Raw genomic sequence first — 19,735 nt, 5'->3', positions numbered from 1 at the left:
AAAGAAGAAGAAGAAGAAGAAGATGGAGCCATGTTTGGAGCTTGATTCCATGACTACATCCACCTCCTCCATGATTGACTAGATCTACACTTAGGGCTTGGATGAGCCCTAAGTCTTGTGTAATCTAAACCCTTGCATTTCTATTTTTGGGGATTTTTATATATATTATTGTGATTAGTGTTCTAGCCTTGTGAATGTCATGAATCTTGGTATATTTCTATGATTTCCATGGTCTAATTCTTCCTATTAATTCTCTAGTTTATTTACATGTCTATGTGTGATTAAATTAGGAATTATGTCTCACATGATTCATATGGGTTAATTCTTCCATTGATTCTCTATTTTAATTACATGTTGTCTTATGTGTGATTATTTGGAGAATTGATCTCCACACTAGTTTTTCTATATTAATTGCATGTCTATGTGTGATTGATTAAAAATCTAGTGATGGTTAGATATTAGTGCTTAATGGAATGCTCTTGTTATGTCTCTTGATGGTTCATACTTATTCCTTGATGGATTGTACCTCTCCCTTAGTTTATTTTCATGCTAGTAGTGTAGTTGTAGTGTAGTGTTAGATGGGGGAGACAATTCATGCTTGTTCTTTGATGTTCCATGTTTTTGAATGCAAGAAACATATGCTTTAATATTGTGGTGTAATGGAATTTTGAGCTTAATGAAGGATTAATGACTTGTTATGATATATTGTATCTTTCACATGTGTTTAGACAATATATTCCTCTCCCAATAGATATATTGTGGCCTCTCACATGATGTTTAGACAATACATGTTTAACTAAGTCATCCTTGTGAATTATTTGGACTATGAGCTTAATGAAAGGTTTAATGACTTGATTTGATATCTTGTTGTTTAGACATTATACACTTGTTGAGTCACCTTTGCTAGTCGAACCAATTTTGTTCACAACAATGTATTCCCCATTAATGGAAAGCAAGTGGTTAATTACACAAGCTTAGTGGTGATTCCAACACCCTAAGTCCTCTCTTCTCATCTCTTAAATCCCTATCTCTACTTAGTTTTATTTTTATTGCATTTTAATTAATTCTTTTCTAGAAGTAATCAACCAACCCAACTCTCTTTTGCAATCATTTGGTACGCTAGGGTCGAAGTTGAAATTCCAACACGTATAATCCCTTGGGACGATCCCTATTCACTCTTGCTACGTTAGTAGTGGTGTTGGTAGTGGTTTTTATAAATTTAAATTTGACATAAAAGGCTTTTCTTGAACCACACATTCACTACATTTAGTTTGGCGTATTGGAATGGCCGTCGTCAGATTTTGACGCCGTTGCCGGGGATTAACGGTTTTGTTGGAATTAAACTAGACAATAGTGTTCATTAGATTGCTTCTATTTTTATTTTATTCTCCATTGTATATTCTTTTCTCTTGATTCTCATTATTATTTGTTCAATTAGGTACTTGACTACAAGGAAGGCGAACTTTGGAACTTAAAGCAATCATTGGAGCTTAAAAGCTAAATTTGGAGTTGAAGTGCTAAAGGACCATTGTGAGCAATTCTTGGCACTCTTGTATTTTAATTGTTTCACTTCTTTGTATGCTTGTGATAGCCCTTGTTGAAGCTCATTTTATTGCTAAATTTTTGTCCAAGCATAAGCCCTTATTGAGGCCAATTTTTTCTTGCATTTGGGTTTTAATTGTGAATGGAGGAATTTTTTGATCCAAGTTTGGGGGGAAATTACATCCCTTCACCTTATGCTCCTCCATCATGTTTTAATCCTTATGAGATTGAGTCCAATTCATTTCATGCATCATCTTATTATGGACTTGATCACTCATTTAATCCATCTTATGACTATTGCCCTCCACCACCATTTTATGATGAATCAATTCCACCACCTTCTAAGTACTCACCCGGATTTGAAGAAAAAGTGTTAGCTTTACTTGATGTGCATATTTCACACACTTCACTTATTAATTCTCATTCTCAAACTTTAGCCAACTTAGAAGCTCAAGTTGAGCAAATTGCAAGTACTCTTTCTCATCAAGAGGAGGAGGAAGATGCAAATAAAAAAATGGCAAGAACTTCAATGTATATAGATGAGGATGATGAGAGTGAGGAAAATGAAACAAGTGAGCTAATGCCTAGCACTCTATCTTGTATAGAGGAGGAAGTGGCAAGTGAGTTAGTGGCTAATCCAATAGAACATAACATGATTAATGAGGACTTTCCTTGTTTTGATTATGATTTTATCTCGGAGATGGCTACTCTAGAGAGTGAGGAGATGTTGACCACACTTGAGGTAGGAGAGAAGGAGGATGAACTTGTTGAAGAGGGCCTTCCTTCTATTATCTCTAATGACCCTCTTGAGGAATGTCTTTTGGAAATGTGTAAAAATTGTGGTTTTGACTTTCGAAGCTCCAAAAATGAAGTGAACTCTCTAATGGACTCCTTAGCTAACTTGGAAGGTGAGGAAATGGTAATTTATGAGGAGGAGAAGAGGGATGAAGAGAGGGTGTTTCTTATTAATCCAAATGAGTCTTTGAAAGATAATATCTCACCAATTATCAATGTGGATGATCATTTGAATGTGTTTCAAGAACACAACAAAGAGGCAAGCCTAACTATGATTGATTTTGTTTTCAAGACGGTGGATGAAAGGAACAATATCATCTCTTTTATTTCTTTTCAAGTCATTCTTTTGGAGGATGATTTCATTGTCATAAGTGGGACATTAAATGAGAAAAGTGAAAAGAGGGTCAATAAGGATGTTTCATATCCAGTTTTTGATTGTTTGATTAGTGAGTTGACCTAACGTCTTGCTAGAGACGTTAAACACTAGTATTCATAGAGTTTCACAACTCTATTCCTCCCTCATTTCTTTTTATTTTTCATTCTTGTGTACATTCTTCCATCTATTTTTTCAAATTTTCATTCTTGTTACCATCATTGGGGCTTAGCATAGGATTTTCTGCATTTTCAGTTCAAAATTAGGCATTTGGTGCCAGTTCGATCGATCACAAAAGCACCTTCGATCGATCGAATTGTTCTTCGATCGATCCAACTATGGATTCGATCGATCGAACTCCACTTGGGTCCCAACACTTAGAAAAAATTTTGAGCTTTCATCAATTTTGAAAATGCATGCTCTCGGGATCTCCAAATTTTCAAAAGTTCGATCGATCGTAAACCATTTCGATCGATCGAACTACCTTTCGATCGATCTAACATGTGGTTCGATCGATCATGAGTCCCAACACTTAGAAAAATTTTGGACCTGCATCCAAATTCCAAAATGCATGCTCTCGGGATCTCCAAATTTTCAAAAGTTCGATCGATCGTAAACCATTTCGATCGATCAAACTACCTTTCGATCGATCCAACATGTGATTCGATCGATCATGAGTCCCAACACTTAGAAAAATTTTGGACCTGCATCCAAATTCCAAAATGCATGCTCTCGGGATCTCCAGAATTTTACATGTTCGATCGATCGAATTTCATCTCGGATCGATCACAGCTATGTTCGATTGATCGAACTTTATCTTCGATCGATCACAGCTTTGCCCCTTTGACCCTTTCACTTTTTGACTTTTTCCTATTTCTATTTTTATTTTATTTCATTTAGTTACCTCTCTCTCTTAACTAAAAAAAAAAAAAAAGAAGTTTTTGGAAATTTGTTAAAAACACAAAAATATTTTTGTTAATTTTATTTTATTTTCAAAAATTCCAAAAAGATTTTTATTTTATTTTCATTTTTACTTTTATTTCCAAGCTTTATTTTTATTTTTATTTCAAATATTTAAAATTAGAAAAAAAAAATCAAATCCCAAAAATATTTTTCTTTTATTTTATTTTATTTCCTTTTATCTTATTTCCAAAAATCTAAAAATATTTTGTTTAACTTTAATTTTTAATTCTTCTAACTTATCAAAAAAAAAAAAAAAAAAAAATCTTTGCATTCCTTATTTTCTTACATTTTTATTTACTTGCCTTTTTATTTTTATTTGTGTACATATTTGTTTTGTCTAAAAAAAATAATAAAAAAAAAGACGATTTTTCAAAGAAGCATTCCGTCTTGCTAGAAACGTTAAATTTAGCACCCATTTTGCATATTTCTTACATTTTTCATTTTTCTTTGCATATTTTCACACACACATATATATATATATATATATATATATATATATAAATGAAAAACAAAAAGTAAGAAAATTTTGTATATACTTGCATTGTACATATTCTTTCCATTTGTTTTACATTGTACATATTCCTTTTTCATTTCTTGCATTGTACATATTCTTTCATTACATTTTGCCTTATTTAATTTTCTTTTTATATTTTGTTCATGCATTTTATTCTTTGTTTTTCTTGCATTTTGTATATTCTTGCTTTCATTAAATGAAAAATATAAAAAAATTCATCATTGTGCCCTTATGTGTAGTCATGCATACTTTATGCTTTAGTTAGGGCTTGATCTTATATCTCTCTTGTATCATGTGTTACATTGCTTTAGAATGCTTGATTTGATTATTCTTACCCCATTTGATATTTGATGTGAGTTTGCTAGCGTAGTTATTCAAGTAGGTTGTTGATTCCAAGTTTGGGGGAGACGTCTTTCGAATTGGATCATGACCGGGCTTCATGTCTACACCACCACGGTATACTCTTTCTACTTTTTTTTTTTTTTCCATTGTTCTCATTGCACATTGAGGACAATGTGCGGTTTAAGTTTGGGGGTAAGGTGTCTTGTTGCATTCTACTTAAGACTTGAGCTTTAAATGCATGATTGAGATTTGAGATTGATGTTAGCTATGATTTTGATCTTTTGAGGATTATATTGCTTAAAATTTAAAAATTGCTTGACTTGAGAGTCTAATACTCCTTGTATACCTTGAGGATGCCATTTAGGAGTAAATTTTTCAAAAGATTGATATCTTGCTTGCATTTGTGGTCCACATCATCCTGAATTTGTGATTGTTTTGAGATTCATTCTAGGATTCTACACTAGCACCGGCGCACGCTAGCATTCAATTGTGGGGTACATGCTTTGTTGATTATTGAATTGGTTATATCCCAATTGGGCTACTAGTGCATTGAAAGCTTTCATTCTTGATAAAGGTGAATAACAATCCCTTTTCATTGAGTAGCCGGGATTCTTGCCTCATTAAGCAGTGAACTTCTCGCGCCGAAAGGTGGAGGGCCTAAACTCTAGGTTAATAATTGAAAAAAAAAAAAAAAAAAAAAAAGAAAGAAAGTTGCAAAAGCAATAAAAGTGAGGACTTCTCCCAAAAGGCGAGAAGTGGGAAATGATTAGATGGTTGTTATCTTGATTTGTAACCTAGTTGATTTGAGTTTGTAAATCCGTTGGGGTGTCTTAACACCTAATGCCCTAAAGCCATCTGGTTTGGGAGTCATTGACCTAAAGCTCGCTACATGAATCTTCTAGAAAGCTTAAGAGATCAACACATTGCATAATATTTCCATCTTTGATCCTCAATAAAAAAAAAAAAAAAAAAAAAAAAAAAAAAAAGAAGAAGAAGAAGAAAATGAGTGAAAAGAATAAGCGCACCTAGAACACTAAAGCTTTAATAAAAGGTCCACTCTCTTATCTTGATGATCGGTACTAGATTTGTATGCTAGTTTGAGGGTAATGATGTGATTACTTCTCTAGTTGGCTAAGATAGCAACACACTTGATGCCGGACCTCTCACATGGATTCTAGACTTGTTTCGATTTTCGTGATCATTTTCTTGATGTGTGAAGGACCATGCTTGCTTGTTTAATGTTGAGATTTTGGAAGATTGTTTGGAAATAGTTAAAAATTTGCATACTTGAGGTAGTTTTCTCCCAATGCTTGTTTGTAATATTTGTGCCTCTTTTGAAAGAATGAGCTTAATGTTTGTGGGTACCATTTCTGGAAACCCTCACGAGACTCCACTCGTCCACTAGGGGTAACCTAGGGGTTTAAAAGGCTTGTTGCATATGCTAAATGCAATCGTGTTCCCTACGAAAGTGGCGCTATCATTTTATTGCTTTCTAGTTCATAGTTGTTTAGTTGTTCATTTCATTTCTTACTTCGTAGTTCATTGCTAGGGACTAGCAATATTTAAGTTTGGGGGTGTGATGAGCGCTGAAAAGTACACATTTAAACCCCTTAAGCTTGAGTATTCTAGGACCTTTATCTATCTTATTTACCCGTTTTAGTACTTATTTGTGTTTTTGTCTATTTCAAGTCAATAATGTTAAAATGGGCTAAAAATGAGTTCTTAAGGCCTTTTTCGAGTCAAACTAAGTCTTAGCGATGATCCGGAGCAAAAAGAGGCTGATTTGGAGCAAAAAAAAGCTAATACTGAAAAACTGAAAAGTTGGATCGATCGAATTTTTAGTTGGATCGATCAGAAAAGTTGGATCGATCAGAAAAGTTGGATCGATCGAAAAATAAGTTCGATCGATCGAAAAAAGTTGGATCGATCGAAAATAAGTTGGATCGATCGAACTGGACATGCTGGCAGCAAGCTGTCACTTTTTTCGTGCGCGCCCAAAAGTTCACCTACCAAAAAGTTGCGGGATTAGATATTTTTGGGCATATATTCTAGACTTAGTGACTAAGAAAAGGACCTTCTATATAAAGGGAAGCAACCCATTTGTAAAAGAGGATTCTTTAGGCTTTTTATCATTTTTATTTTCTACATTGTAATTTTTATTTCTCTAGAAAAGTTAGAGATTAGGGTTAGAAGAAAAGAGAGAAGTAGAGGCACATCTCAAGAACACATCTCTAAATCTACTATCTCTCCATCTCTAGAGCTTCAAAGAAGAAGAAGAAGAAGAAGAAGAAGAAGATGGAGCCATGTTTGGAGCTTGATTCCATGACTACATCCACCTCCTCCATGATTGACTAGATCTACACTTAGGGCTTGGATAAGCCCTAAGTCTTGTGTAATCTAAACCCTTGTATTTCTATTTTTGGGGATTTTTATATATATTGTTGTGATTAGTGTTCTAGCCTTGTGAATGTCATGAATCTTGGTATATTTCTATGATTTCCATGGTCTAATTCTTCCTATTAATTCTCTAGTTTATTTACATGTCTATGTGTGATTAAATTAGGAATTATGTCTCATATGATTTACATGGGTTAATTCTTCTATTGATTCTCTATTTTAATTACATGTTGTCTTATGTGTGATTATTTGGAGAATTGATCTCCACACTAGTTTTTCTATATTAATTGCATGTCTATGTGTGATTGATTGAAAATCTAGTGATGGCTAGACATTAGTGCTTAATGGAATGCTCTTGTTATGTCTCTTGATGGTTCATACTTATTCCTTGATGGATTGTACCTCTCCCTTAGTTTATTTTCATGCTAGTAGTGTAGTTGTAGTGTAGTGTTAGATGGGGGAGACAATTCATGCTTGTTCTTTGATGTTCTATGTTTTTTAATGCAAGAAGCATATGCTCTAATATTGTGGTGTAATGGAATTTTGAGCTTAATGAAGGATTAATGACTTGTTATGATATATTGTATCTTTCACATGTGTTTAGACAATATATTCCTCTCCCAATAGATATATTGTGGCCTCTCACATGATGTTTAGACAATACATGTTTAACTAAGTCATCCTTGTGAATTATTTGGACTATGAGCTTAATGAAAGGTTTAATGACTTGATTTGATATTTTGTTCTCTTCACATGTTGTCTTGACAATATATTCCTCTTCCAATAGATATATTGTAACCTTTCACATGTTGTTTAGACATTATACACTTGTTGAGTCACCTTTGCTAGTCGAACCAATTTTGTTCACAACAATGTATTCCCCATTAATGGAAAGCAAGTGGTTAATTACACAAGCTTAGTGGTGATTCCAACACCCTAAGTTCTCTCTTCTCATCTTTTAAATCCATATCTCTACTTAGTTTTATTTTTATTGCATTTTAATTAATTCTTTTCTAGAAGTAATCAACCAACCCAACTCTCTTTTGCAATAATTTGGTACGCTAGAGTCGAAGTTGAAATTCTAACACGTATAATCCCTTGGGACGATCCCTACTCACTCTTGCTACGTTAGTAGTGGTGTTGGTAGTGGTTTTTATAAATTTAAATTTGACATAAAAGGCTTTTCTTGAACCACACATTCACTACATTTAGTTTGGCGTATTGGAACGGCCGTCATCAGAACTACATGACCTCGGACCTCAAGAGTCCGGTACATTACAGTTCCTCTCAGGCTCATGGCCGAGGAACTACATGACCTCGGACCTCAAGAGTCCGGTACAATACATTTCCTCTCAGGCTCATGGCCGAGGAACTACATGACCTCGGACCTCAAGAGTCCGGTACAATACAGTTCCTCTCAGGCTCATGACCAAGGAACTACATGACCTCAGACCTCAAGAGTCCAGTACATTACAGTTCCTTTCAGGCTCATGGCCGAGGAACTACATGACCTCGGACCTCAAGAGTCCGGTACAATACACTTCCTCTCAGGCTCATGGCCAAGGAACTACATGACCTCGGACCTCAAGAGTCCGGTACAATACAGTTCCTCTCAGGCTCATGACCAAGGAACTACATGCCCTCAGACCTTAAGAGTCTGGTACATTACAGTTCCTCAGCAGACTCATGGCCAAGAAACTTACCACCTTAGACGCTAAAAGTCCGAAGTTACGTCAATAGGTCTGAACCCAAATGGGGGTAAATATTATTTATGGTTGTCACACTCACAGGCCACATACTTGGCCTAATAATGTACAACCCATTAAAAGTTTTGTCCCACATTGAAAACAAATGAAAAATGTGAGCTCAATATATAGTGCAATCCCATAATTGTCGATCGCCAAGAAAGGTGCCCTTTGATAAATAAGTCTTCAAGTGAAATCGCTCAATCAGAAACGTACATATCAAGGGACCCTCTTTCTTGAGTTTATCCTTTTCAAATTCCTCAGATCATAATGGTATGAGTCCAACACATGTTCCAAAAGTTGAGAATTCAAAGGCATCAATAAGAATCCTCCAAGGCACATATAGAGGCCGAGGAGACACACACTCCAGACCTCAGGAGTCTGAGGATAACAGTCAAACACATACCTTGGATCTCAAGAATCTGAAGGTATCACAAAATTCCTCTGAGGCACAAAGAGCTGCCGAGGAATAAACATTAGCCTTCAAACCTCAAGAGTCCGAGTACCTCAAAATTTCTTTAAGGCACAAAAGTACCGGAACAAAATGACATGAAAATTACCTCGAACTCAAAGAAGTCGACGGTTAAAATTTTCATATCAAATCCTCTGAAGCAGAGAGTGGTGCCGAGGATAAAAATAAATTACCTTGGAATGCTAATCAGGAAAGTTGAAGCTAATTGCTTAAGAAAAACACTATGTTAATCTCCAAGATGATCATTAAAAATGATCACCATCATTATTCATTAAGGCTAGTCACCTAAGCTAATCGCCAATCGCCAAGAGTGATCACACCAATAGCTTGAACAGAAGAAGGCTCAATATAAGACGCCACCTTTGAGCATGGGGGCACCTCAACTACAACCTCCTCAGAAGCCTTGATTTTGGGTCTTCGTACTTTCCAAGAAGATAAATATAAGTCACTACCATCAAAGCATACTGTCTCAATTTTTCAATTCCCTCTAGTTATGGCTGGCACATCAAACTAAACGGAATTGGGGGCAAAGTGTGGGGGCAAAAATCTCTCCTTCCAATTAAAACAAGACACATCAGCGCATAAGGAGACCACCACAAATACTGAGACTATTCAACCTTCAAATTGGGCCTCTACAAGAAGCTTGGGCCAGGTTAACTAAGCATAATGGGCTGAACTTATTAAGAAGGCCCGAGATGATAAAATCCCAAGCCCAATTACGAATATGTTACTAAACCCATTTTTAGTAACAGTTCTAATAGAAGAAGAATTATAATCTATGGAAACCACATAAAGTAAATCCTTGTTATAAGGAAAGTATGATGTAATTCAGATTCTTAAGGGACAAGCAATGCAAGTCCTAAAAGGAATCGATTATGGTTTTTCCTATATAAAAAGGGCTCAGGACCCTCAATAGAGGACACATAGAAGAAAGGGCAAAACCCCCAAATATAGAGATCCAATTCTCATTGTCAGAACTACGTTCCGACCTGATTCCCACACTTCATGCGGGATACGTAGGCAATCTAGGTAATCCTAGGTTCGGTCATATCATCAAAATCCCCCTGCATCTCTATAGAATTTATCTAATTTATTGTTTGTTCTATATTATTATTTTGGGTGTAATAATTGTAGAGAATTCGTTGACTTGTCAAAGTCGAACGAATTTTTGCACTTACACTTTATAGTACTATAGTACAGCAATAGTTACAATATAATATTATATTACGACTTCCAAGAAAGTGGTACAACTGGAGGAGGCTTGCATGTACCATCATTACAGTATTATATTATTATATATATTACCGCTGTGGGTATCAGTCATCATAATATTATATAGTACTATTATTACAGCAATAATTACAATATAATATTATATTACTACTTCTAAGAAAGTGGTTTGGGGGACCCATTCTCTTCAAGTCTGACAAGTCCATTAACATGCCAGTGGCTTGCATGTACCATCATTATAATATTACATTATTATATATATTACAGCTGTGGGTTACGGCTGTAACCCACATCCATTTCACACATACAAATTCATTGGGCTAGGCTATTTAGGTGCTTGAATTATTGTTGGGCCTCTGACTTTCGGGCCTTCCCAGCTCTTTTGTACAACATATATAAAGTGTCCGAGTACCCGTGTTCGAATTTTGGACACTTATATTTCGTGTCCACGTATCCTATAATTTGATAGATAGATGGATCCGATATCTAGACACGTACCCTGTCCGACCCCCGCACCTGAATCCGTGTAACGTAAGTTTTCAAGAAATAGCAATGCCTTTGGTTATCAAAAAATTAAAAATGAAAAGAAAAGGTAGTTTTTGTATTTCTTAAAGCCATTCTAGAAAGAAAAAAACATTTATGCATCTTTTAGATATAATTGGCAAGATACTTGTGCATTTTTAGATGATAATTGCATCAAGTATAAAAACTCCTGAAAAAATAATTGAATAATTATAGAACTATTAAAATATCTAAGAAGCAAGAACCAGCTAACTAGTCATTTTCCTTTATACATGGCAGTTATTTCTCTCTCTTATTTCCACTATATATCAGTAGAATTGCTAGGATTCTATTAAATCATCAAACCATATATTCTATTATTATTATTATTTTTATAATTTTTCAATCTGCTATGTTTAAGAGGACAAGGACTAGACCATCAAAAAACAAAAACAATTGACAAATTTATGAAGTAAAAAATTGTATAAAAACAATAGTAGTAGAAAACCATGCACTGAATTGTTGCAAAAGCAGAGTCGAAAATTGACAATACCTCAACTTTGGAGCTTCAAATCCAACAAGATCGATTCATACATGTGCATTAGATATAACAGTGATGATTATTTTTTCCTTTTTTTCATTAATTATAACTCATATCACAAGTACAACAGCCATGATGATGATTTTGATGACAGACAGATTGAGACTTGATAAAAGGTGGACATGATTTATAACCACAATAAACACACTGACTTACAGACACGTGTATAAAGAAGTTAATAAGTTGCAAATGAAACAAACAATTCCCACTGACTCACCCAAAAAAAAAAAAAAAACAAAACAAAACAATACCCACTTTGTAAAATAGCAAAAATCTTAATATTTATTCAGCCAAAAAAAAAAAAAAAATCTTAATTACCATACCAAGAATAGCACTTTTCGTTGGTATAGACAAACATGCTTAAGTTATGATAATGTTATTCAAATTAAGAACCCACAAACACATATTCATAGCCCAAGATCTAATATCTATGAAATAGATCAATTAGACTAGTTTCACACCAGATTAAGAAAAATACTCAAATACCCAAATCATAGTTGGAAGAGAAAGCTCAAAATAAGTAGTGAATCAAGTACCAAAAACGTCTGAGATGAGAACAACTGCAAGCTTGGAATCAGAGGGTCCAGAAATGTACGACTTGAGGCCTCCAATTTCTTCCACATGCCCCAATCCACAGCTTGAGCTGAGTGTTGGTGGGTTTTCGCAGCACTGGGGGCCTGACATCCCTTAAATCTGGGAGAAGAATAGCAAATTTTCGGTTGGGGAAGTGACAGTCGACACAAGAATTGATTAAAGCTAATTTACAGATGTACATAACTATACTACATGTACTATATATATATATATATATATATATACACACACATATACATGGAGAGGGTCTTGGTTGGAATGGGAAGAAGTAGATCACAAAACTACTGACGTCATCTCTAACGTCATCTGCCAGAGATAAAAAAAAGAAAGAAGATCCGGTTAGAAACGTTCGATTCCACATAGCCTTTATCTGTATAATAAATTCCCAAACTCCCCGTTGCCAATCGCAATCACCACGCTAGTTTTTTGATGGTTGTCGTCTTGGTATTTCACACTTAAACATAGTAATTGTTTTTTAATTAAATTTATAAAATTTTCATGTACTTTATTTATTTAATATTATTTTTTTGTTTTGAAATTTTACTCTTCATATTATTAAAATCATCACACAACCACATTTCATTTTCAGATAAAATTAACCTTAAATGTTTGTAATGATTTTAATAACATCAACCCAGAGCCGGCCCCAAGATTCCAATTATTTTGAGATGCTCTAGGTAAACTTTCAAATGTAAGGCCCTTAAGTTTCACACACGGAAAAAAAAATTATAGGAGTGCGGAATTTCCACACGATGTTTTCAAATTATATAGCTAATATAATTGTACGCATGTGCATTGTGTACAACTAACTAATAACTATAATCTTCATTCATTAAATCTTCATATTCATTGACTAACTTCCTATGATCTTCATTCATTAAATCTTTGTGTTTATTGAGATTTTCTTCATTTGCTTTCGCATTCATATGTTCTTCATTCGCCAAATCTTCAACTAAACTCTCTATTTGTGTATTGCTCCTAAAAAACTTAAGAATATCTCCTTTTTGAGATTGAATCAATTCTTCTTCTCTATTCTTTTTTTTCTTTTTCTTTTTCTTTTTTCCTTTTTTCATGCCCAGATTCAAATTTTCCTGTATACATAATGATATCTCTTGAAATCTAGATAACAGGAACCATAATCAACATAAAACTAGACTTCAAAAAAATAATAATAATAATTTGCTTTGTTTAAAGAAAATATATATACCTCAATATGCAATGATTTGATTCAAGTTCAAGGCAAATAACCTCACGAGATCCTAAGAAGAGTGTCCAGCTAGCATGTGAAAGAAGATCACAATTAACATAAAACAGATAGAGAATCAAATAGAAACAATAATAACTCAGCATTGCCGATCTACAATAAATATAATTAAAAAAAAATCTAAAATCAAGAAGTTTGGTCGAATGATCTCCTGGCTGGAGTTTTCACTGGAATCTGGAGGAGAGGAGAGGAGAGAAGACAAAACAGAGTATCCAAAATACAGTCCAAAAGTGGAAATGAGGAACAGAAAACTGCAGCTTCTTTTTTTCATTCATTGTTTATATAGCTGCTAAAATTTGATGATTACAGATGACAAAAATATGTGGAGATGAGGTGACTATATATATATATCTGAGGCTGAACTTGTAGTGCTGAAGAAGTAGTGGGACTTTTAGGTTATATGTGGCATCCAGTATCATATATAGTTTTGTCTTTCACTCTTTATATTAACTACACTTTGTGTGTGTTTTTTTTTGGGAGCCAATTACCCTTTTCTTGATTTCAGGATGAGGAATCAAGTTTAGTAGCAGTGACTAATTGATCACTGCTACAGAAGACCTGTGCAAATTAATAGAAAAAACCATTAACTTTTGTTTTGTTAAAGCCTGCTCTTGATTTCCATGTGTTTGTACATTCTGATGGCAAGTGCTTTGACAGTATTATTAACTGAAATTCTAGCTGAGCCAACTTCAAATAACATCAATAATGGTGGTATGTATCTTCATATAAAAATTAAAATATAAAAAAACCCTTAATTTTGCACTTTTAAGTATGAGCATAATTTAGAGATCGAAAAACGGTTCAATCCACCAGAAGGGATCCTTAATTTTCGTAGGATTGAATGTGAAAATGCAAAAACTTATGAGGAAAAGAGGTATGGTTGCTGCTGTTGTGAGATTGGAGTGAAATTAGGGAGAGGGAAAAAAAAAGTTTTATGGGCTCAATCGCCATGAAAGACACATGTAGAAAGGCACACATTTATTAAAATACAAAGAGAACCATAATATATGCATTCAACTTTTGATAGCCATCACACACAGTGACACACACAAAGAAAACCCTCTTGAAATTCAATATGAGAATTACAACTCAATTTCATATTATTCACAATGGTGTTACATTCAATTTATAGAGTAATATCTAGCTAAAATAGGTAACTAAATATATAATAATCGGGAAACTAATTACCTATCAATTAGCCCTAAATCAATGAGAAAATAATTCTATCCTACAGCTGTACAATAGGTAAAATCTCAGCACTCCCCCTCAAGTTGGTGCATAGATGTCACACATGCCCAACTTGTCTAAAATTTTTGAAAACACTTGATTTGAGACTGCTTTGGTGAGAATGTCGGCTAGTTGATCCTCAGATCGAATCTTAGGCAACTCCACAATTTTTCCATCCAACTTCTCCTTAATGAAGAATCTGTCTATTTCGACATGCTTTGTACGATCATGTTGAACTGGATTATGGGCAATATCACATGCTACTTTATTATCACAATATAGTCGAATCGATTGCCCGTTGATAACCCAAATCTCGCAAGAGATGTCTTAACCACAAAGTTTCACAAAGTCCAAGCGCCATACCTCTGAATTCAGCTTCTGCACTCGAGCAAGCAATAACATTTTGTTTCTTGCTTCTCCATGTAACAAGATTACCTCCTACAAAAGTGAAGTAACCAGAAGTAGATCGCCTATCATCTATAGCTCTAGCCCAGTCAGCATCAGTATATGCATCTATGTTTTGATAACCAGCATTTTTAGTGAACAAAATTCCTTTTCCAGGAGTAGATTTCAAATACCTCAAAATGCGCATAACTGCATTCATATATTGCTCTCCAGGATCATGCATAAACTGGCTCACAATGCTCAATGCATAAGCCAGATCTGGTCTCGTGTGAGCTAAGTACATCAATCTCCCTACAAGTCTTTGGTGTCTTCCTTTATTAGCAGGTACTTGGTTGGACTCAACACATAACTTCAGTCTTTCTTCCACTGGTGTCTCAGCTGGTTGACATGCTGTCATACCAGTTTCTTGTAATAGATCTAAGGCATATTTTCTTTGAGATAGAAAGATTCATTTATTAGATCGAGACACTTCGATCCCAAGAAAATATCTCAAAGGACCTAGACCTTTCATTTCGAATTCTCTGGACAAGTACTTCTTGAGAGCCTTCATTTCTTCATGATCATTCCCTGTAACCACCATGTCATCTACATATACAATGAGTGCAGTGATCTTACCCTGTTGTTTCTTCAGAAATAACGTGTGGTCTGAATTGCTTTGACGGTAACCAAAAACTATCATAGACTTTGTGAATCTTCCAAACCATGCTCTTGGGGATTGTTTCAACCCATATAATGATTTTTTTAACTTGCAGACCTTCCGACTATACTTTTTGGGTATCATGCATCCTGGTGGGAGATCCATGTAGACTTTTTCAGATAATTCAACATGCAGAAATGCATTCTTCACATCGAATTGTTGCAATGGCCAATCCAAGTTCGCAGCTAAAGACAACAAAACTCGAACTGTGTTGATTTTTGCTACAGGTGCGAACGTCTCTGTGTAATCGATTCTATAGGTTTGGGTGTAACCTTTTGCCACCAATCTTGCTTTAAAGCGTTCAACTATGCCATCGGCTTTATATTTCACAGTGTAAATCCATCGACATCCAACTGGTTTCTTTCCTGGTGGAAGATTAATGAGTTCCCAAGTTTCATTTTTCTGCAAGGATTTCATCTCCTCGTTCATAGCTGCCTTCCACCTAGGGTCAGTCAAGGTTTCCTACACACTGTTAGGAATAGATACAGTAGATAATTGATTTACAAATGACAAATTTGATTCTGACAAACGATGGTTCGACACATATTTGCTCATGGGATACTTAACTTTACTAAAAAGTTTGGGTTCATATGTGGGTTTAGGACTACCTCTAGTATGATGCGGTGGTAATTGTTTTCTGAGTGGCTCAGGCACTAAATCATGAACATCCTCAACAGGCGATTGGTTTGAGATATCAGTTGCGAGGATTCGAACTCAGATGATGATGGGGTTGGCGCCATACTTTCCATTTCTGGGTGTTCATCACCACTTTGATCCAAACTTATACCACTCGAGTCCAATTCTCTAAATTCTTGATTGGTTGGTCCAACTTGTGAGTCATTAACATTAGAATTGCCATCCTCAAAAATGTGATAATCATAATCTAGAGTTTGGATTTCGTTTTGGTACTCCCCCTAAAGTTCAGACGTAGAGGAAAAATACATTGAGTCTTCATGGAAGACAACATCCATTGTGATAAACATTCGTCGAGTGGGAGGGTGATAACAGCAATACCCCTTTTGATGAAGAGCATATCCGAGAAAAACACATCGCAATGCTCGAGGAGTTAGTTTGTTGCGTTGATGCTTATGGAGGTGTACAAATGCTACACAACCAAAGACATGAGGAGGTAGATTTGGGACGGTTGGGGCAACAACTGCGTCAGTGAGAGCCTGCAATGGTGTCCGGAAGTCAATAGAGCTGGAAGGTACTCGATTGATGAGATATGCTGCAGAGGTAAGTGCTTCTCCCCTATACGATAATGGCATATGCGCTTCTATCAATAAAGCACGACAACCTCCAACAAGTGTCGATTTTTTCGCTCTGCAACCCCGTTTTGCTGGGGTGTATTGGAACAAGTGGTTTGATGAATAGTTCCACGTGCTTCCAAAAACTGCTGAAGGTCAAAACTCTGATATTCTCCACCATTGTCACTACGGAAAACCTGAACATGTGCATTGTATTAAGTTTTAACCATTTTATAAAACTTCTGAAACAATAAATTCACTTCACCTTTGGACTTCATCAAGCACAACCACGTCATCTTGGTACAGTCATCAATAAAAGTAACAAACCAACAGGATCCACCTAAAGTAGTGACTTTGGACGGACCCCAAACATCAGAATGTATAAGCATAAAAGGAAGTGGACTTTTATACAAACATAATGGATATGAAACACGGTGGCTTTTTGCTAGTTCACAAACATCACAGCGGAAACTAGAAACATCACAGTTTGCAAACAAACTAGGAAATAATTTTTTCAGATAACCAAAGGAAGCATGTGCCAGACGTCGATGCCACAGCCAGATTTCAGATTTTTTACTCTCCCCCTCAGAACCATCCACTGTCAATGCTTGTCGGAACTTGGGGACATCAAATCTAAGTAATACAGTTTCCCTCGCCTAATACCACAACCAATCGTCTGCTTTGTTTGGATGTCCTTAAACACACAAAAATCAGGCCAAAAAATGACAACACAAGATAAAGCTGTGGTTATTTGGGAAGCTGACAAAAGATTAGAATCTAAAGATGGAACAACTAAAACAGAATCTAAATGCAGATTATCAGTGAGTGTCAAAGATCCTTCCCCAATAACTGGGGTCGAAGTCCCATTGGCAGTAGAAACAAATTTGTGTGAGGATGAATTAAGAGGTAAGACCTGTCTAGAATCAAATGCCATATGACTTGTGGCACTAGAATCAATTATCCATGCACTATTAGCAACATGTGTAGAAATATTGAAATTTTTACCACCAGTATCTGTTGTTTGAACAACTGCTGCAGTGGAGGTCTTTGTTGAATTCTTCTTCCAACGATAATGATCCCACCATTCCGGATATCCCACAAGTTTGAAACATTGACTTTTGGTATGACCAGTCTGATTGCAATGAGTGCATTTGTAGGTAGACTTGTCTCCAAATGATTCAATATTTTTGTCACTCATTTTTTTATTTTTTTATTTTTTGGAACTGGTTTATCAAAGAACCAATTTTCAAATGAGAGTACAAAACTGGTTTAATTTTGAACTAATCCAGAACTGGAATAGTATGACACTTGTGACCAAACAGAGGGTTTGGATATATAATATATCATATATATATATATTATATTAGACAATATATATTAATATAATATAATATAATATATATATATGAGACAATATATGAGATACCACAGGAAGCAACTGGGGATAGCAGGACTCAACGAGGAGAAAACAAACTGGCGGTGGAGCTCGTTCTTAAGCTCCGGTCGAAGAAGGCGACCGGCGATGCTGGCGGCGGTGCAGCGGTGCGGCAGTGAAGGTGCAGTGGCTCGTCGGTTTTGGGATGGCCGGATCGAGAGCAGATCCGGCGACGGCTATGGACGGTGCAGCGGTTCTGCAGCGGCTATGGACAGCGACGGCGACTATGGACAGCGAAGGATGGATCCGGCGGCGACTATGGGTGTTTCTCCTTGTTCGCCGACGATGATGGCTCGGCTATGAACGAGGAGAGGATCCGGCGACGTGCAGATCCGGCGACGGCTGACAGCGAAGAAGATCCGAATCCGGTGATGACAGATCGCCGGCGGCCGCAGGCAGCAGTTCGGCTGCGGCGTGTGAGGGATCTGTTGTATGGGTATGGGTATGTGTATGTGTAAGGATATGTGTATGTGTATGGCTCAATGAATTTAAAATAAATTCGAAGGGATTCAAAGGTTTGTTCAAGTATGATTCAAGGATAGTTCTGATACCATCTTGAAATTCAATATGAGAATTACAACTCAATTTCATGGTGTTACATTAATATCCAGCTAAAATAGGTAACTAAATATACAATAATTGGAAAACTAATTACCTATCAATTAGCCCTAAATCAAGGAGAAAATACAATAGCCCTAAATCAAGGAGAAAATACAATAGGTAAAATCTCAACAAACCCTAGTTACAATAGGTAAAATCTCAACAAACCCTAGTTTGGAAGCTACTTTTCACTATTGGAATAAAGGTAGAGGCCCGAATCAAACGAACCAAAGTTAGAACAAATCAAATAATAACATGAAAGAAAGGGAGAAACATATATAAAAGATCGATTCATGCAAAAGGAGAGAGAAGAGAGAAAGAGGATGAACATACCTTGTCACCTGAGGCGATAGCGGAGGCTGCGTCCTGCGGAGTGTCGAAGCCGATTGTGACATTGTGTCGTCTGAAACTTGCCCTAACTTTTTTTTTTTTTTTCCATCCCCTATAGGATATAATAAAATGGTTAAATTCATAAATAAGATATAATATTACATTACATAATTTATTATACCAAATTTGAAAATAACTAAAACTATCTAAATACATTACATTATATAATAAATTAGTAATTATATTATAAATAAAGTTTATATTAAATTATTTTTTATAAAATGTTATACCTGTGTTAAACACATAATATGATATTTGAGATTTTAATTAAATATTACAAGATATTCATATATTTAACAAGAATATTCTTGGTATATTATATAATAAATATATAGCATAGACTATATAATATGAAATATAGTTAGATAAAGACAATGATAATGATAATGATAATGATAATG

General features: G+C 35.4%; 1 protein-coding gene across 3 annotated transcripts in view; it reads right to left on the bottom strand.

Annotated features, from left to right (window-relative positions):
- LOC132295946 (endo-1,3;1,4-beta-D-glucanase-like) overlaps positions 1-19,370 on the bottom strand; it is a 51,671-nt gene extending 32,301 nt beyond the window's left edge. Inside the window, exons 1-3 of one of the 3 annotated variants that reach the window (XM_059794209.1) lie at positions 19,278-19,358; positions 12,015-12,168; positions 11,428-11,452 (exon numbers count right to left, since the gene is read on the bottom strand). In XM_059794209.1, the coding sequence (XP_059650192.1) occupies positions 11,428-11,452; positions 12,015-12,159 (170 nt within the window). In that variant the 5' untranslated portion in view covers positions 12,160-12,168; positions 19,278-19,358. Of the gene's footprint in view, positions 1-11,427; positions 11,453-12,014; positions 12,269-19,277 lie in introns of those variants that run through there. The other 2 variants (XM_059794205.1, XM_059794213.1) reach the window with 2 other exon arrangements.
- Between the last annotated feature and the right edge of the window lie 365 nt (positions 19,371-19,735).

The sequence above is a fragment of the Cornus florida genome, unplaced genomic scaffold, assembly GCF_030987335.1.
Source record: "Cornus florida cultivar Cherokee Brave unplaced genomic scaffold, ASM3098733v1 CherokeeBrave_3.0.0_Hap2_Chr01, whole genome shotgun sequence".
Taxonomy (NCBI): Eukaryota; Viridiplantae; Streptophyta; class Magnoliopsida; order Cornales; family Cornaceae; genus Cornus; species Cornus florida.
The sequence above is the reverse complement of the archived record's forward strand: the minus strand, read 5'-3'. Positions and strand labels throughout refer to the sequence as shown.